This window comes from Cynocephalus volans, chromosome 3, assembly GCF_027409185.1.
Source record: "Cynocephalus volans isolate mCynVol1 chromosome 3, mCynVol1.pri, whole genome shotgun sequence".
NCBI classification, from domain to species: Eukaryota; Metazoa; Chordata; class Mammalia; order Dermoptera; family Cynocephalidae; genus Cynocephalus; species Cynocephalus volans.
The window spans coordinates 134,123,886-134,143,011 of NC_084462.1; the positions used below are offsets into that span (position 1 = coordinate 134,123,886).

At 37.0% G+C, this 19,126-nt stretch overlaps 1 protein-coding gene across 8 annotated transcripts in view; it reads right to left on the reverse strand.

The window, feature by feature from the left end:
* Positions 1-1,230: 1,230 nt before the first annotated feature.
* NIN (ninein) overlaps positions 1,231-19,126 on the reverse strand; it is a 93,489-nt gene continuing 75,593 nt past the window's right edge. For 3 of the 8 annotated variants that reach the window (XM_063088907.1, XM_063088905.1, XM_063088906.1), the window contains 7 exons: positions 18,581-18,727; positions 16,544-16,723; positions 15,183-15,332; positions 13,164-13,265; positions 8,816-9,016; positions 4,768-4,881; positions 1,232-2,525 (listed from right to left, as the gene is read on the reverse strand). In XM_063088907.1, the coding sequence (XP_062944977.1) occupies positions 2,316-2,525; positions 4,768-4,881; positions 8,816-9,016; positions 13,164-13,265; positions 15,183-15,332; positions 16,544-16,723; positions 18,581-18,727 (1,104 nt within the window). In that variant the 3' untranslated portion in view covers positions 1,232-2,315. Of the gene's footprint in view, positions 2,526-4,524; positions 4,882-6,606; positions 6,866-8,815; positions 9,017-10,284; positions 10,346-13,163; positions 13,266-15,182; positions 15,333-16,543; positions 16,724-18,580; positions 18,779-19,126 lie in introns of those variants that run through there. The other 5 variants (XM_063088912.1, XM_063088913.1, XM_063088908.1 and 2 more) reach the window with 5 other exon arrangements.

Consider the following 19,126-nt stretch of genomic DNA (forward strand, 5'->3'; position numbering starts at 1 on the left):
GCACCTAGATGTCTGTCAAATTAACTTTCATTTGAGCAGCATTTTGATTTTGGATAAAGGGATTCTAAATGTAGTCTAAAACTTTCCAGAAAGTCATATTTACATTCATTGTACAGCATTTTATATACACATAAATACAAGTTTATAGGAAATAAACAAATTAACCTACACGTAATGTAAAAAATAAAAATAAAATATATACAAATGTGATTACATGCTAAACCAGCTACTTGAGAGATATGCTTGGTGTTCAGTTCCAATAGCAATAACCTTGAGTAACTTGAAGCATATCAAATAAGTACAACACAGATGCTTAGTTTATTTCTGACCTTAGCCTAGGCCTATCCACAGTTTTAAGTGAAAAAAATGTTCTGTTAAAGCTAATGCCATATAAGTAGAGTTTACTAAGAATGTCTGCACTTGAGAAAAAGATTTAGCGAAGGCATGATAGTAGATGTCAGATATTTTGAAGTACAGTTATAGAGAAGGACTATAATTTTTCCAAGAGAAATCAGAACTTTTTATTAAGACCCATGCAAAAATTAAAAAGTCTGCTTTGTTGTTATGAATTTGCAGTCCCACGAATGACAGCGCCATGTCAGGGCACTTGCAGTGAGAACTTCTGGGTGGGCAGGTGAGACTAACAGTCCATGGTTAGGCCCTGAAGAACCCTGAAGTTCTTTGATGGAAATTATTTTGTTGAGATTGAGTTTCTGACATTATATGACTTAGGAGGCAGTTTGCTTTATCTGTGTTTCTGCTTATAAAGCAGTGTTTGATTTTGCTGTTATCTCTTGTAAATAGATGGGCTTGGCCCTTCTGGCATACATCAAAGTGAATTTTTCTAGTTTAATTACTCTCCCACAAAAATAAGCAGGTGGCTGTTTTGAGCTCTGGTGGTGTCCTGCACCTTGTAAGCTGTCTACCAACTGCTGGCGGAAGTAGGCTAGAAGCAGCGATTTTAATTGGAGAGGGAAAAAAAGTTTACCCAATCTAAAATGTTTACTGTTCTGTAAAGTTCTGATCTAGAGAATGAATGGAAAGTCCTGTTTGGCACTCCTTTACCTCAGACGGCATGCCAGTGCTTATCACAGAAAGGAATTCTCATGATCAGATCTGAGGTACAGAAGGAGTATGAAGCATGGAAACTTTGACCTACATTAAACAGACAATAAAAACTCTTCCATAAGTTAGAAGAAGTTTTTAACACTAAAATCAAGGCCTTTTTTCAGAAGACTGAATTTTAAAAAGTAGAAATAAAAATTCTACTATGGCTGTAAATATTTAAGACAAATAAATAAGGTCACATGGTTTACACATTTCAAATTCTTAGGACCTACAGTAGTTCAGGAAGACAGTTTACTGTATTGTTCCCTGAGTTCTTGAGGCAACCCCAAAGGTAAACTCATGAATTTCAAGACATTAGAGATGGGGAAACCCACATGATCTGCTTATCCCTCTTCCAAGAGTAGCTGAGGACTCCAAAATGGTTTGTTCAGTGCTTTCCCTATAGTTCAAATGCTAAATTTAAGAACGTGGCTTTATCCATTTCTCAGAGGAGAAGCTCCCAAATGAAACTTCCAAGAGGCTGAAGAAAAAGGCTGTTTAAAGAAAGCTTTTAACATTAGTGAAGACTGCAGCTGAGTAAATCACTTCTAAATCTCTAATACATCAAGAGCGGTCATACTGTCATAGGCATTAGAAGGCAGAGAGTTCTATCAACTCGGACTTTTCTGACCTCAGTGGTTATTAAGCCCAGCCCCCTTATCAAACAGAATTACAATCTACCAATTAATTCATTCTACCAATTAATTCAAAGAAACAAAGCTACTACAAACAGAATGACTTCCAGTTTTTAAATGGGTAAGAAGACTTAAATTGGGCTTTAAAATAAAGTTCATAACAACCATTATAATCAGATCTCAAACTTAAACTAACTGGACTTCACACACAGATTTGTGTACATAATAGTGATTTTTTAAAAAAATTCATTCACGACTGAGATTTTAAGGTTCTTGAGTTGTTTTCATATACCTACTTTCTTGGTGGCTATTAGTGGAATACTTAGAAATAAATTCAAAGCTTGAGAATAATTTGCACAGTGAAATATGTGAATATTTGTTTGAAGCTCCCATAAGAGTCTGTTTAGAGAAACTAATACAATGAATGGAGACTCCAGTTCTGTTGCTGGCAGTTTTGAGGCTTAATTTTACTTTTAAGCCATTAAAGGTTAAAAAAAAAAAGGCTGAGAGAACCTGCTTAAATATTCCATCTATTTCAGTAAAGTGCACAAATGAGCATATCCTTTGGTTTGGCTATGACCTCAAAGGAGGTGTCGAAGTCAATGGCGCTGGTGTCAGGTTCCTGACTATGTTACTGAGGCTGGCAATCTTCTCTTCTAGGAGGTAATTTTTCTTCTCTGCTGTTTTCTGTCGCTGTTCAGTCATTTCCAGAGCTTTCAGCAACTGGGCATTTTCAACATACAAATCCTTCACCATTGCATCTGCTTTAGTATTCTTGCAGAGCTAGAAATAGAACCAGAAACATCTTGACTCCATTTTTGTATTTCTTCAAGTTTAGGATCTGACATAAGGACTGTTGTTTTATAAAGGCAAATTGCTTCCACCAATTATATTCTTTTATTTCACACTACAGTTTTAATATCAGATTGGCATCAGGGATACAAGTGGAGCAAATCCACTTTTTCCAAGCTTTTTCTTTGTGTAATATGTTGGTAGAATTTACTAATAAAAAAAATAGATTGATATTTGAGGGCTCCAAAATGAAGGTGTTTTTCCCACCTTGATATTAGATGTTAATCCTTCATTCATTCTCTAAAAATATCAAAATACATTTATAAATTTCCGAGCTGTAATGTGTGACTGTGTTTAACTCTGCACTTAGCAGGTGCTTGAGCTTTCCATTCATAACTACAGCGTACTGATTATTTTAAAAATTGGCTCATGGATTACAACAGAGAGAGAAGATTTGGGCAGTTACTTTTCCTGAACTCTTCCTTTTTGGCATGTGGCCTTGTCTAAACGTATATTCTAGAATCTTTATGGGTAGAATATATAGTCTATATTGGGATGGAAAAACTTGTTAGCAGCCTTGGGATACTTTTATTATTGCTCCTGTTGATATCTTCCAATCCCCTTTCCCTCATTACACCTTTAACTCCTCATTTTACACCCAATTTCAAGCAGGGCATCTAAAAGTATAAAGGTTTAGGGGGAATGAAAAATAACTGAAGAGTGGCTAATTATTTTATTAGCATTTCAAAGGGCAGTGATAAGTATTGTAATACTTTACAGCCTAGAACCTAGATGATGGGCAGGTGTAACATAATAACATTTCAGAACCTACTCTATTGAATTGTTCTAATACAACTTTTCTTTCCTTCCTTCCTCTCTCCCTTCCTTTCATTAAAAAACACTTCAATGGCTCTTCATCATCTATAGAATAAAATTCAAACTCCTTGGCTCGGCACGCGAGGCCATCTACCCCCTGGCTCCTTCCTTCCTCTCTAGTCTCCCAGGACAGTATGAACTGGAAATGAAGTGTTTCTATGTCCACACCCTATATGTTGTCATAACTCCATGATGTTCCCACAGCCTAGAATGTCCTTCCCACATTTCTTTGCCTGTTCAAATCTTAATAAAACCTCAAGATTCAGTTTAAGAGAGCTTCAGGAAGCTGTCTTTAAACCCCTGGGTTGGATCAACTGTCTCTTCTCCTGTGTTCCCCTCTACTGAAAGTAGGACAGACTCTATTTTATTTACTTTTGAATCTACCACCTGGCCGAATACTCAGCTCCTTGTAGGTGTACTAGAATTTACATTCCATATGGGCAGGGACTATGTTCACAGCTATATCTCTAGTGCCTAGAACAGGACCTGGCACATGGTAACTATGTGTTGAATGAAAGAATACTTAAAGGATTGAATTCATAAATGCTTACTGAACAGGACTTTCTCTTTCTTCTCCTGTGTATTAAGATATAGGGCAAAGGAAAGTTCCTGTCTACATCTGCATTCAGACCCTCTCTGGGGATTACTATTCTTAGGTTTTATGTATCTAGAAAACCAGGCTGGGCAATTTCTGCCTCCCACACCACCAGTTCATCCCAATATCAATTTCCAGAGAAGCTATAAACGTTCTCCTAGAAGGTGGTCCTCTGCACTTCCCTTCGGTGAATGCACAGCTAATTTCTAAACACTGAGGTCACATCTGTCACAGCAAGGGAGAAGAATCAGGCTGCTTAGTAGTCCTGGAATTTGGGGTTCTGACTAATTCAAAGCATATCCTTTTGGGGACTGGCTATAGCAATAAAGTACTTTTTGAGGTTGTCACATGCTATTGGGAATAGAAAAAGCTGAAGTCCCATTTATCACCCCCAATTTTTTACCAATATAATTTCTCCATTTATTTAAGTACGAACATTTCCTGTATTGGGCAGAAAAGAAAATCTATAAATATTCAATTTGAGCTACTGAACTTCATTAGAAATGCGTCCATGTGAATCACTGTTAGCAAATGTACGCCTTAAAAGAGCTTTGGAAAAATAGTGTAGAAAACAGAATTCATATTTCTGGAGTGGTGTGAGGGAGAGCAAATCTTGAGTTCTTCTTTCTTCTTGACATTTATAGTAGAATTTGCCTTTATTAGACAACACAAGTTAACAAGTTAATGACAATGACGGGATGTAAAACTGTAGTTAAAACTGGGATGGGAGGTGGGTGGACAGAGGTGACCCGGGAGGCTCACTTGTTCTTTGAGCTGATTCACTTTCTCCTGAAGAAGCCTTTTCACCAGTTTCAGTTTCTGTTCAACTTCCATCATCCGCTCCTCCATGACGGTTACCAGTTGTTCCTGGTTTCCCTGAAGGAAGGAAAAAAAAAAAGTGTATCATTTGAAAATCGTGCCACATTGAAAAGAAAACACTAGTAGTTTATTTTCCCACAAGAAGCCTGGAGAAAGGACAGGAAATGTTTTACTTTTGTAACAAGAAGGATGGATTTCTGATGAAATAGGAGTCTGAGCACTGCATGGGTTTGCACATGTTAGAAAAGTAACCCTATTAAAGAAAGAATCAAAGATAAAAAAAATAAAATAAAAAGACTCTTACCTGTGTTACCATCATCCCCTGATACAAAGCAAAAATTCTTAAAACCCATAATTTATACCTGTGTAGACTGGGTATCTGGAGTAAATTAAAAGATGGTTATCAACCTTCCATCTGTGATTTGGGTCTTTTTTCTCTTTTCCAAAATATACAATTGAGTAATTTGAGTTGAGATTTGTGACTTCATTTCATTTTTTTTCTTGTTGTTGGCACCTGGCCGGTCTGGGGATCCTAACCCTTGACTTTGGTGTTATAACATCATGCTCTAACCAACTGAGCTAACTGGCCAGCGTCCTGTGATTTGAGTCTTTGCAGTCCTGTGGACCTCTCATCAACAAAACAAATGCTGAATTTATTCAGGGTTGTTTCCAAGCAGCTTGCAATATGCATGTCTGTTTTTCCTTTAAAATCGCTGTCTACTGTGAGGGTGTAGTGTTTCTTTCTTCATAATAATCAGCCTCTTCCTGCTAGTTATTTTAGTCATCTGTTTCCCAATTTGACTTGCCAATGTGAAGCAAACATCTGGATTGGAGGATGGGTTTATCATCAAAGCAGATTGAAAGTTAAGAATTTCTCTCCACAAACAACTAAAAGAGCCCTGGCTTTTCCTCCTCTTCTCATATGACAGTGATGGGTTAAGGAGTATGTGGGTTTTGGAAAGCAGAGAGACCTAGAGAGAGATTAGAGTACAACTGACTGTCCCCCGCTGCCCGTCACAGCCCACCAAAACGTCCACATAAGGAATTTCAGATTTCAAAAAGGTGCTTCAAATGTTTAAGCAAAGTTCAGGCACATAGCTGATGGCACTTCAAAATATTCTTTAAAAGGCATACTTTAAAAAAACACATAGAATGTCCCAGCATGAGTCAAAAGCCAACATTTGTTTGGATATTAAATAATAGCACTTAATCATAAAAGAAACAACTAAACCATGTGACTACCCTGAAGATGAAAATTATAGTAGGCAAAAGTCTAATGCAGAAAGTAAATTTCAAGAATTTGAGCTTCATAACATCTAGTTTTTTAAAAGGCCTACATTCCAAATATAACGGGTTTTTAAAGTTCCCAACACAAATGAAAAATGCCTGATTTCCACTTGCCTAAAGAAACAAAACACAGAATACCAAAAACAGCAGTAACATCATTCGAAGAACACGGAGTATGGCAAAAGAGTGGAAAAAGAGGAAAAACAAAGGCAGTCATATATTTAAAACTTACTTTATTGTTTCATCAAAAGTTTCCTTTTTCCTGTCAAAAAGTATTGTACATATTATACAAAGCAGTATAAATAACCCTGATTTTCTTCAAATTCCATATATAAAATTAGTACCTTTCGTTAAAAATAGTTACAACATATGGAATGAGAAAATATATAGAATACATCCTTTCAAGAATCTTAAATCCTTACACTTTAAATGGTATAAATAAAATAATTTGTAACAAGCTGAAGTTTGTGAATTTGATTCACAAAATCTGTCATTTCTACATAAATAAATAAGAGAAATAATACTGCAAAGGCTTAACAGTAAAAATAGTAATAATAAAATAATTTAAAAGAGCACTTGATTGTGACATTTCTCAGTTTATGTCCCTATGTTTGTGTGGTGTGTGCATGCAGGGGGATGTGCATCTGAGTGTCTGCCATGGTAAGAAATGCCATCAATAGCAGCCCAGTTTTCACAGGTGCCCAATCCTTCTGTAGGAATCTGCATGCACTGCTCGCTGCTCCGGTAGCAAGGCCTAGAGAGAGAAGGCAAGTGGTACACTTCACCCTTATGTCCAGATTATGTCTTTTGGAGGGAGTCTAAATTCACACACTTATAACACAATTTTTAAAAGCACGCACAATAACACTACATATGCAAACAAAGCAACACAAAAGCAGAGGAGATCACATCACTCCACACACAGAGACAACATGCAGATTCCAATAATACTCTGTATTCTTAAAATTATGATATATCTACTTGATTCTACCTCTGGGTTTGTGGCTATGTCTGGGTTTATTTCTTATCTCCTCAGAGAGCTCCCTAAGAATGGTAAATTTGTCCCATTATTCCTCTTTTCTTCCCACAGTGACTCCAGCAAGGTTTTGTGGACCAGAAGCTGCTCAGAACTTAGGTTTTGGTTTTTTTGTTTTGTTTTGTTTGGTAGCTGGCCGGTAAGGGGATCTGAACCCTTGACCTTGGTGTTATCAACACTGTGCTCTCACCAACTGAGCTAACCGGCCAGCCCTGTATTCTTAATATTAGTGTCAGCTCAGCGACTGGAAATGGGAGAGCCTGCGGTGCCTTTCTAGTGAGAGTAATAGCAGTCCAGCCTGTCATGTAGCTAAAGGATTCTTTTTTGTACAAAAATCTTAACAGTTGTTATCTGTCTCATCTTGAAGTACTTTGAGTAAAACAGTATTTTTTATTTTTAAACATTGCTGGGTGGGTTGGGAAGGGCATGATTTGAAAACAGTGTGTATGAAGGAGCAATGAGTAGAATCTTTGCCAAATCATTTGGTTTAGAAGGTCCATTAAAAACTGAGGTCAAGTTTTCAAAGTTCAGTTATATAGTGAAGAGATGAAACATCCCTCTAACATCCTACCGTCATGATTTTAATTCAAAAATTTAATTTTAATATTGGGAAGTTGATGTGGTATGTAGAAAGCTTCCAGTAAACATTTTAAAGCACATAAGACGAAAAAAAAAATTTTTTTTTTTAAGTTTTACTGGAAAGAATAGGTGACAGAGTACATCATAACAAAGAACAGATATATACTAGAAGGAGAGGAAGACAGAACTGCTCCAATGTATGACTACAGTGCTAATGTGACTTTGCAAAGCCACTTTGAAGGGATTAAGAAAAAGAGTTGGGAAATTCCTTATCAAAGATTAACTGAGAGGCAAGGTATTTGAAAACAGAAGCAGCACATCCAAACCAGAAAGAATTAACTTAGAATTCCACAAAGAAAAACGTTTATTTCTTTATTCCTAATTCTGAATTAACTAATGGGCAAGACCAGAGATTTAAGAAACTTCTGAAAAAGGATGATTATGAATAAAGCACTAAAGAGAAATAACTATTTGAAAACCTAGGTAAAATAAGATTGTATCTGGTAGTCAGCTGTGATGATGCTAACTCAAAGGGAATGCGAAGGAGATCATTTTTGTCTTAGTGTTTCAAACTAGATCACTTAAATTTAGTCAAATAAACTGCCAACTAAAAAATGTCACTGACTACACACTCTACTTTATTTGTTGTGAAAAGTCCCCGCTTGTGCATTCCGTGGAACTTGGTAGGCTGCACTCCTCTGGTACAGGAAAGCTCAGGATGCTTTGTAGGTGGTGTATATCCTAGGGTTACACTTGAGTTATGTAATATTTTTGGCATCAGATGAGAATGTTAGGCCAATTGTGCTCTATGCTCAAATGATCCGGATACTTTGTCATCAATTACAAATGTGCAAAGGACACCCAGCTTAATTACCCAGCTCAGAAGCTGAGAGCTCAAAAGCAGCATTGCAAAAGAAAACAAAACACTGCAGCTCTGTGGAATTGTAATACAGTTTAGGTATAACTTTCTGACAGAAGATTTAGGTTCTTTATCTCCAGCTTTGAACTGGTATAACTTTCAAATAAACAGGTAAAATTAATTAGATAGGTGATCCGAGTTTACTACTAGAGAAAAAAAGAGCTTCATACCTGTGGCATGTTGGTTTCGGAGGTCCTGTTTTCAAGTTCCTCCTGCAGATGCTGGTTTATCCTTTCTGCCTGCAGCAGCTGGTGTTGAAGCTGCAGAAACTGCTCTCTCGGCACCATCGGACAGGCTTGCTGCTGGAGCAGATGCAGATCCCAAGCATGAGGGGATGGGCTAAGCATCACAGGGGACCTCAGCTGCTGCATCTGAAGGACAAGGACGAACACCTGGTCAGCTACAGTGCCTGCAATCACAGAGCTGCCCTTGAACGAGGAAGCATAGAGTAATGAGGCCTATGAATTGAAGGGCCTTATACCCACCGATAACTTGGAACAAGGCAGCACATGAGCCTGAGTCAGATGTAAGGGGAATAGTTGCTTTGCTTAAGAGATACTATAGTTAATAAATAAGCAGGCTTTCTTAAAAGTTTTAGACTTAAATAGCACTTCCTCACTCTCCAGTGACTATAAGGGCATGAGATACATAATACATCTGCATTCTATCTCATTTTTTCTTGTACTAGAACACTCAAGTACCCCCCCGCCCCCACCCCCGGGGTTGTAACAGGGAAATCAGGGGAGAAAGTGGTTATGCTTTAGGGTTTTGCCACTTTACTTACCAGTCATAAAGACTCTAAAGGCAAATGTTCAATGACTACATATTTTCCAACCCCAAATTAGCAATTTTTTCGAAGAATTTTATCTTGCATCTTAATTTATTTTAACCTGTCTTAGTTTATCAATGTGTAGTTATACCCTTAAATTAAAGAGCACAATACAACAGGCAATTCTGAGACATAAGGCGACATCCTAGAACGGCTGGGAATTAGAGTACATGGAACACAAATAGTAGTTGTTCAAGACAATGAGGAAACGGTATGTGTATCAACATGCCAGTCAAAGCTGGGATGAGGAAAAAGAGAATGCACTGGATTCTGGCCAGTGAAGCATGCCACCTCACACCCGTCGGTATGTTCAGCAGACACAGGGCTCAAGGGAAGGCATGCAACAAACGTGAGCAAGTACCAAACTCAGGAAGCACCTCCAAGCTATGAGAAGGGGGAAAAGGGACTCTGAGATGCAACTATAATTAAATGTTATCATGAAACTTCAGAGCCACTATCCATTTCCTTACATCTAAATTTCTGAGGTGGGCCATTACCCATTTTTAAATACTTCTAGCTGTAGATTCAGAAAACCTACCACTTTATTTTCATGAATAAAAAATACACAGAATTATGATCCCATGATTTTTATATCAGTGGGATGATATTCTTCATACAGAATGCTTTAAATACTGAGGAAAATCCTGATGTAACTGTAACAGACATATTCCACAGTCAAAGCAAAGTGAAAATGAATACTGGCTCTTAAGTACTTATTAACCGTTACAGTCGACATTAACAATTATATGAATGAGGAGTTTAATGAGATGTCTCCATGCTATGAAAATTCATTGAAAGAGAATGTTCTACCTTCACACACTATCTCAGGCAGAGAACTGCACCCTTCTCTGCTACTTCCAACCACTGAGTTCTAGGCACAGGTTAGCCACAGACAAAAACAAACAAAAGAAAATTACAGGAGTTATAAAAAGAGAAAAGTATGAGTTATGAAAAGAGAAAGAACAGTAGCAATTGGGTATATTATAGACAGGAATAAGAGCACATAGAGAACCAAGATTTACATTTTCCTGCATACAAATTTTACAGACATTAAAATGTCTTGTAGTTCTAATTCTGCAACCACGTCCTCACGTACTGTAATTTGGCTGGTTTGTGAGCTTACCACCTTTATCTGCGCCTATCCAATATAATTATTTAGAAGATTCCAGGTCCAGAATGGAATGGCTGTGATGTTAAATCCCTTATCACTGTGAGATGCAGAAAATAAACTATAAAACATTCCTATTGTTCAAGTGTTTGCCATCACAGAGGTATACAGCAGACTTGAGAACTGCCAGTATAGTCTGTAACCCTGTTTCTGAATGTTCAAAATGAACTGTTTATTGAACATGTCTCATACAGTTGAAAAAGCCCTGGAGTGGGAGTTAAACTCTAGCCCGAATTCTTCCACTTTCTAGCCTAGTGATTTGTGATCTTCAATTACACTGGTGTGGAGTATGTGTTGCATTAGATCAGTGACTTTTAAACTAGTACAGAGAGATGAAGAAAGACTCCTTCCTCAACGGAGTGCATACATCAGGTTGGAATCACCTAGAAACCTTTTCTCAAATTCCCTGATCCCAAAGATTCTGATGTAGGAACATCTCCTTTCCTGCCATCTATTGCCCCTCACACCAACCAGTTGAGAATCCCTGCAGAGTGAGAGGAATGCCCCAGGTGAGCTGGGGCACAAAAATGGTGTAAAAACCAGTGTACATTTCTTGAACTTGCCTTATAGATATCATAATATAAATAAAAATCCAATTTTTAGGGCTGGGGGGTAATGGTTAACATTGAATGGTTACAGGATTTCTGTTTGGATTGATGAAAAGGTTTTGGAAGTAGTTGTTGTATAACACTGTGAATGTAATTAATGCCACTGAACCGTACACTTAAAAAATGGTTAAAATGGCAAATTTTATGTTATGTACATATTTGCCACAGTTAAAAATTAATGTAATACAACAAAACTGATTGAACTGTATACTTTAAATGCATGAACCATATAGTATCTGAGTTATATCTCAATAAAGCTGTTAAGAAATTCAATCTGTATAAATCTATAGAGTTAATAGTACAGTATTATATCCTAATGAAAGTTTCATTAGAATAGTGTATGAGATGTTCTTTTCAGTGTTCAAATGGAAAATTCATGCTTTTTTCCTTAGTTACTCAGTTCCAGTGCCAAGAACACTCAATTTTCCTCAGCTATTAGCAAATATTTACTACTCGATCAGGGGAAAAAATGAAGGGAAATTGCTTATGATGGCTAATAATGTAAAGTGGGGCTGGGAGAGAAGGGGGCCTTCCAAGGCTAGTAAGAACAGGTGGGAGGAGAACTGGCTGTCTGTAGAGCATTTGGAGAGGATCTCACAGTGATTAAGTATACCCTGTGGCTTTTCAATTTGGTGCTAGATATATTGGGCTCAGCTTCAGATAGCTTATTCACTAGAGTATGTAATTATTTAATCAGAAAAGCCTATCTACATCTAAGCACAGTCCGCAGCTCAAGGTTTTGAACACATTTATCATATGCTGCCAGAAAAAGAAAAAATGATTTGGATTTCACTATTTATAGTTTCACTAATCTCCTCACTTGTGGGTAAATCAGAGAACAGAAAATTGACAGAAACCTAAGTGGTCACTTAAATGTCAATGCAATATGTTTGCCCACATTTCACATTTAAAATCCAAGCATAAATTATATTTTTATAGCAGTTCTAGATTTACAGAAAAATGGAACAGAAAGTACAGTTCACAAACCCACACCCCTCCCCCACTAGCATTAATTTTTAAAGTTACCTTTGTATATGTCCAGCTTAATAAAAGAAAATATTTAAATATCTCTCTTCTTTCCCATAATTCTGGCTTTAAACATATATGCATTCATGGTACTTTTTAAGAGCACTAAAAGACATTTTCTATTCATGCTTCTCTGCCTTATATAAATTTTACAGTTTACTAAATGTTGGATTGAGTAATATTTTTATCTATCCAAAGCAAAGTATCTCAATGAAACTTTTACTTATTCAGAAGAATCTGTACATAAGTTGTTTTATATCCTATAATTGTACTCAGTATTCAGAAAACAATCTAATAGACTGGAATCCAATGTCCAAAATGTCAAGCTTTACAAATCGATTTTATATTTATCAGATGTACCTCTCTTAAAAGGCAGTTATAGATGTAGTAATGAACAATGGCAGCATTTGAAAAAAAGACTTCAAAATGCTAATGCTCTCAAATTCCCTTCATGGGTTTCCTAACTTAAGAATTTGTTAGGGAGCAATAATATCTACAAAACACTGCAATATAGGAGGTACCAGGAAACTGTTACAAAAAATGATGTCAAGAGTGCTCTGGGCCCCTCGGCCAGTATCAGACAAGAGTCCCTGCCACCTGAATTTGTTGAAGTACGGGTCTTTGCATTTTATTTTATTTTTGTTTCTTTTGGTAGCCGGTTCTTTGCATTTTAGATCAACATTATTCCTTTCTCTGTAAACAGTATAACTCTGTAATTGAGCAAAAATGTCTATTAAACTTGGTAGGGTAGACCAAATAATTCAGCTTGGCTGGGTACTTAAGTTCTCATAAAGGAATTCAGTGCCATGTCTAGTCTCTTCCAACAAATGGCTTATTCATGGATTAAAATATTCTTCATAGCTGAAGCCATTTGCTTAAAAACTTACCTCCATTAGCTGCTCATCCAGTTTTACTTGTTTCTTTTTCAGGCCTTCATTTTCCAAATGAATTGTTTCTAATTCTCGTTCAAGGGCATTCATCTGACTGACCTGTTAAAAAAAACCAAAAAATTCCCTTCAAAAACAAAAACACCTGAGCTGGCCTACTTTGAGAAATCTGTGCTAGACAGAAATCTCAACTCTTGGAAGAAAGCCAAGTTAATTCGACAGAGGAAAACAACAATGCGATTCAGCGCACTGCTTACATTTAAGTAATCTGGTTTTAATCACAACTCCTCACATAAAACAGATTCCTTAAGGCAGCTGGCTTTTCAACTTCAATGCCACCCACTGTAAGAAATACTTGTTATCTTACAACAGTACACATACCCACACATACATATATATGTACAGTTAAAGTACATATCACTGAAAACTTTGATGAAATAATACTTATCCTTACCATGAGCCAGGGACTTTGATATTTTCTAGTATATTTTACTAACAAAAAATACTGCTTTTCACTAAATCAATTACATGATCCTCTACTATGGATCTGCAGTGGGGAAAAGCACTGTCTTAAGGCAATTTAAAGGTTTAAAATCGAGAATATACAAAACCTGATTATATAACTCCTTTCTCAATTTTAAGGATAAAATTTGAAGATTTTATGTGTATCCATTTTTGGAATTCTCTGTACTACAGGAAGAATCTAATGAGCTAGAGAACACTGTGGTTCAGAATATTGCTAAGTAGAAAACGTGACTATTCTAAAATGCTGATTTTTGCTTTCATCAAAAAGAGCTGAGGAAAGCAGCAAGAATTGTTAAACAGAAGTGTAATATTTCCAGGTCTATTTTAAACTCATTGTTATTTTAAAACCTATCATAAGTCTTCTTCCTCAGTAAGCAGCAATGAAACCCATTCTTTCTGAAAAATTTACTTGAAGGTTCCTGAAATCAAATGACATTTCAGCTTTAGAGCACAACCAGCCTTCTTACTGCATATGGTCATGAAAACTTTCAGTTTTTTTTAATATGAGTATTTTATAACAAAAGTAATATTGTTTATGTTTCCCCAGGCTTTTAAACAAACCATATTTTTAAGAGGAGGAAGATAATAGTGAAAACTCTTGAGTTTCCCTTTAGAAAAAGAAACAAAAACAAGTAACAACAACCATCCCCAGCATAATACTGGTCTAGAATTCTAACTTCATGGGACAGATAGAAAGCAATCTGAGCTGAGCTGCAGAGGTCTGACCATGCGTTAGCCAGTCTCCAAGATGGCTCCCAGTGGTCCCCAATTCCCAATATTCATGCCCTTATGTGGTCCCCTCCCACACTATATCAGGGTTAGTCTGACTGACAAACAGAATACAGCAGAAATGATATGTCACTTCTGAGATTAGGTTATGGAAGGCACTACAGCTTTCATCTTAATCTGTTGGTCTCAGTGTCTGTCTTTCATCACTCCTCTGGGAAAGCCAGCGGCCACATCCTGAGAAAAGGTCCAGGTGGTGAGGAGCTGAGGTCTCAGGCAATCAGCCAGTAAGGAACAGAAGCCTCTTGCTAACAGCTATGTGAGTGAGCTCAGAAAGCAGATCCTCTAGTCCAGCGAAGCCTTCAGATAACTGCAGCCCTGGCTGACAGCTGGACTGTGCAGCCTCATGACAGTCCTGAGTCGGAGCACCCAGCTGAGCTGCTTCTGAATTCCTGGCCCACAGAAACTAAGAGACAACAAATGTCTGTTGTTTTAATTTGTTACACAGCAATAGATGGCTAATACAGACTAATGAACATGATTAACTGTCTTCTTTATGAAAGCTTAAATTGTTCTTTTATCAACCATTATCCTATCAAAAAGAACTATGATACTATTTTGCCAAGATTACAAAAGCATAAAAGAGATAGAAGGAAGAACCAAAATATGCCATTGTAATCATTTCCTTAGAAGTATGCATAGGAAGAAACACACAATTAGGGACACATTATGGTCAGACACATGGTGTATATACTCTCAAAAACTCACCTTCCTGTTAGTAGGAGATCGATCTTTCTGAAACTGTTCACACTCTCTCTTTAAGCTCAATTTTTCTTGATCTATGGGTTTCATGGTTCCTGAAGGGCTTAAGTGTTTTTGGTGCTTGTGGGGAAGAAGGTTGGATTCCAGTTGACGGACCTAAGAAGAACACATGTAAGAGGAAGAAATGCTAATCATCCAGCCAGGAAAAACAAACAGCAAACATAAAGAAATTTTTTATTCAGCACTTGGGTTCTGTTGTATAGAAACACTTTCTTTTTTAGTCAAACCTGCCAATTCTTAAAGCCTACTTTTCTGGATTTCAAAAGATCCTTTCTAGGTAAACTTACTTGGGTCAACAAACCCAACACTGTGAGGACAAGATAGGGAAGAGGGGACTTCTGGATCTACTAAATCTCTAGGAGTCAACAGTATGTGATGTGGCAGCTAAGGAAACAGACACCACAGTCCTAAACACTTGCTCTGCCGTGAACATAACTTTTAGGAGTGAGTGAGATAACAGTGCCATTTATTCTGTATTGGACTGGTCACACCTGAAACAATGAATTTACGTCCACTAAGTTCCGTGAGGACAAGGACCATGTCTGTCAACACTGCTGCTTCAGTGACAGCAGTTCTAAATGAATATTTGACTCTTCAGAGAGTTCCTCCTTAAAAAGAGGTGTTGAAGCATAGGTTAAATATTATTGGTTGACTATATAGCAGACATGAAGAATACAAGCATCAGTCTGGTCTTTGGAAAAGATGACCTTTTTTTTTTTTTTTTTTTTTTTTGTCGTTTTTTCGTGACCGGCACTCAGCCAGTGAGTGCACTGGTCATTCCTATATAGGATCCGAACCCGCGGCGGGAGCGTCGCCGCGCTCCCAGCGCAGCACTCTACCGAGTGCGCCACGGGCTCGGCCCGGAAAAGATGACCTTTAAAGATCAGTCTAACCTTGAAATGCTGAGTCTTTAAAAATGGACACATTTTTCTCTTACAAGGTTTTGGTTGCACCTACAAGATCTAAATCTAGTTTTGCCATTTTCATGCTTCTAGTCTTGGTGGCTAAGCCAATATGAACGAAGTATATATATATAGTCAACATAATTCCCATGAGTCTATATTTTGGATATGAGGATTAAATGTTAATATAGAACTGCTTTATACAAAATGAAAAATACTTTATAAACATATCAGGAAAACATTATATGCAAGTAAATGATAAGTTATACATTCTTAAAATAAGTCTTCCATAGCAGGATACTCAAATCCACACCCTAGAGCCATTTCAGTCATGTCAAACATTCATTTTCACAGGAAAATGATCATTTTCAAACACATGCCACCATGTGCAACTCCTCAAGGTACCTTCTCCCGGGAGTATGTGAGTTCTGCTTTGGTGTTCTGTACCACAGTTTGGAGTCTTTCATTCTCTTGCCAAAGCAGTTGTTGTTCCTCGTTCATCAGATGATCCAACTTGTCCCAAGACAGACTTTTCTGCTGCTTATGGAATCCTGAAGGATGGGTGGATATTTCTGGGGCCCAGTTCTTAAGAGAGAATTGCAGAGTTAAGCTTTAAAAACAAACTGATGGGTAAGTTCTGTTTTGAGAAAGGTGTTATATTTAGCTAATGACAACAATTTTTAGTAAACACCTTTCAACCTTTACTTTTGTCTAATAGGAGTGCATGTATGTATACAGAAGTAGGAATAAAATAATATTCTCAGAGTTTGATTTTTAAAAAGATTTCAAAATTCTCTGTTTAAAATGGTTTTGGCAAAATAGCTATGTCAAGTCCAATAGCACATATGATTATAGACCAAGTCCCAGTTCCATATAGGATCCATGTGCATAGAGATTAGTGGCTTAAAAAATGGCCTCATTCTTATGAAGTTACCTTTGAACCCAGATAAAAGACTTTTCATTAACAGAGGACACAAACAGAACTCTGAAATGCACTGCCAGCTCGAAAGCTTTCATAAGCTCAATTCCAGTTTCATTTTCACGTATGCAATCACATCCTTTTTTTAGAATCCAAAGTACAGATTGTCCGTGTAATTAAGGCCTGAATTAAGGAATATGCTTTATGCTATCAAAGTGATTTTTTTGATCCTGAAAATGATTAAAAAATAAAAAAGGTAACACAACTAGATAAGCCTCCTGCATTTTAAGCCAAACATGAAAAAGGAAAAAAGGTATAATCTCATTTTGAGAAAAATGTCAGCCTGGAAGTAATTTTAAAAAATGGAAACAACTATTGCATTAAAAAGAAAAAACCAATGTGTTTGGTGTCAACTAGCTAACGCTTTAACCAGCTCTTCCTGAACTTTCTGGTGTCACAGCAAAAACCCATTTGGCAGCAATGAATTATCTCCTGAAATTCAGTACTACTGTTTTATGCCATGGTTTCCCTTTTCAGTACAAGTTTTACTTTTTTGAAGCCTGTTGTGTGTGTTCCTAGATTAATTTCTTACAATGTTTTACTTGACTTTATTTTTTTAGGGTCACATTAATGGTTTTATCTATCACTTAACTAAGAAAATGTATTACTTTTATTGCTTCAAAATTCAACTCAGCCATGGTCTTCTGATTTGCTCAATACACAAAATTACCTTTTTTGCATCACTATGGTTCCATTTACATGAAGTTCAGAAACAAGCATCCCTAACCTACAGTGGCAGTGGCAGTGGGTACAAAAGTGGTTCCCCTGTGTTACCAACTGGAGTGGACACAAGAAAGTCTGCTGGGTGCTGGAAATGTTCTCTATATTTTGATTTACGTGGTTGTTACACAAATACAAACATACACACGCACACAGATACGTAAAATATCACATATATTTAATTATGCATACATATACATATAAACATAATCAAGTTATAGATTTAAAAGTTGTGCACTTCTCTTTACAATAGCCAAGAGTTGGAACCAGCCCAAATGTCCATCATCAGATGAGTGGATACGGAAAATGTGGTACATCTACACAATGGAATACTACTCAGCTATAAAAACGAATGAAATACTGCCATTTGCAACAACACGGATGGACCTCGAGAGAATCATATTAAGTGAAACAAGTCAGGCACAGAAAGAGAAATACCACATGTTCTCACTTATTGGTGGGAGCTAAAAATTAATATATAAATTCACACACACACACACACACACACACACAACCGGGGGCGGGGGGGAGAAGATATAACAACCACAATTACTTGAAGTTGATACGACAAGCAAACAGAAAGGACATTGTTGGGGGGGGAGGGGGGGAGGTTTTGGTGATGGGGAGCAATAATCAGCCACAATGTATATCGACAAAATAAAATTAAAAAAAAATAAAAAATAAAATAAAAGTTGTGCACTTTACTGTAAATAACATCTCAATAAATAAAGAAAAGAAATTACCTTGTCACTAGCATTCTGAAGTTGCTTATGTAAAGATATCACTTCTTGTTTTAAAGCCTCCTTTTCCTGTTGAGTCACTCGTAGGTCGGATTTAATCCGGGACATTTGCAGGTTTACATTCTGCAGGGTATCTTCTAAATTCTGAACCTGCATCATGAGAACAATCTTACAATGCTACACAAACCCTCGCGGTTACACCTGTAGCATGTGCAGGAATGAATGAACATGGACATGAGAACTCCAAGATCCCTTCTGTTTCTATTTACTATATCCAGCTCTAGTTTCAGTAGCTCCGTGGAAACCTAGGATATTATGTAAGTTTACAGAATGTTAAATTGTATTTAGGACAATAATGAATGATGCCTGGGTATTGCTGATATAGTCATCTGGTAGATTACCAAGTGATATCTTACAGGACAAATGACTAACCGACCTCACAAAAGATGGTTTCACTGAACTTTGTAGGAATTATGTTTAGCCAGCGGTGTTGGTTTGTAAATGACCTCTTGAAAATAAAAAATATGCCTGGAGAATCCTACTCTACAC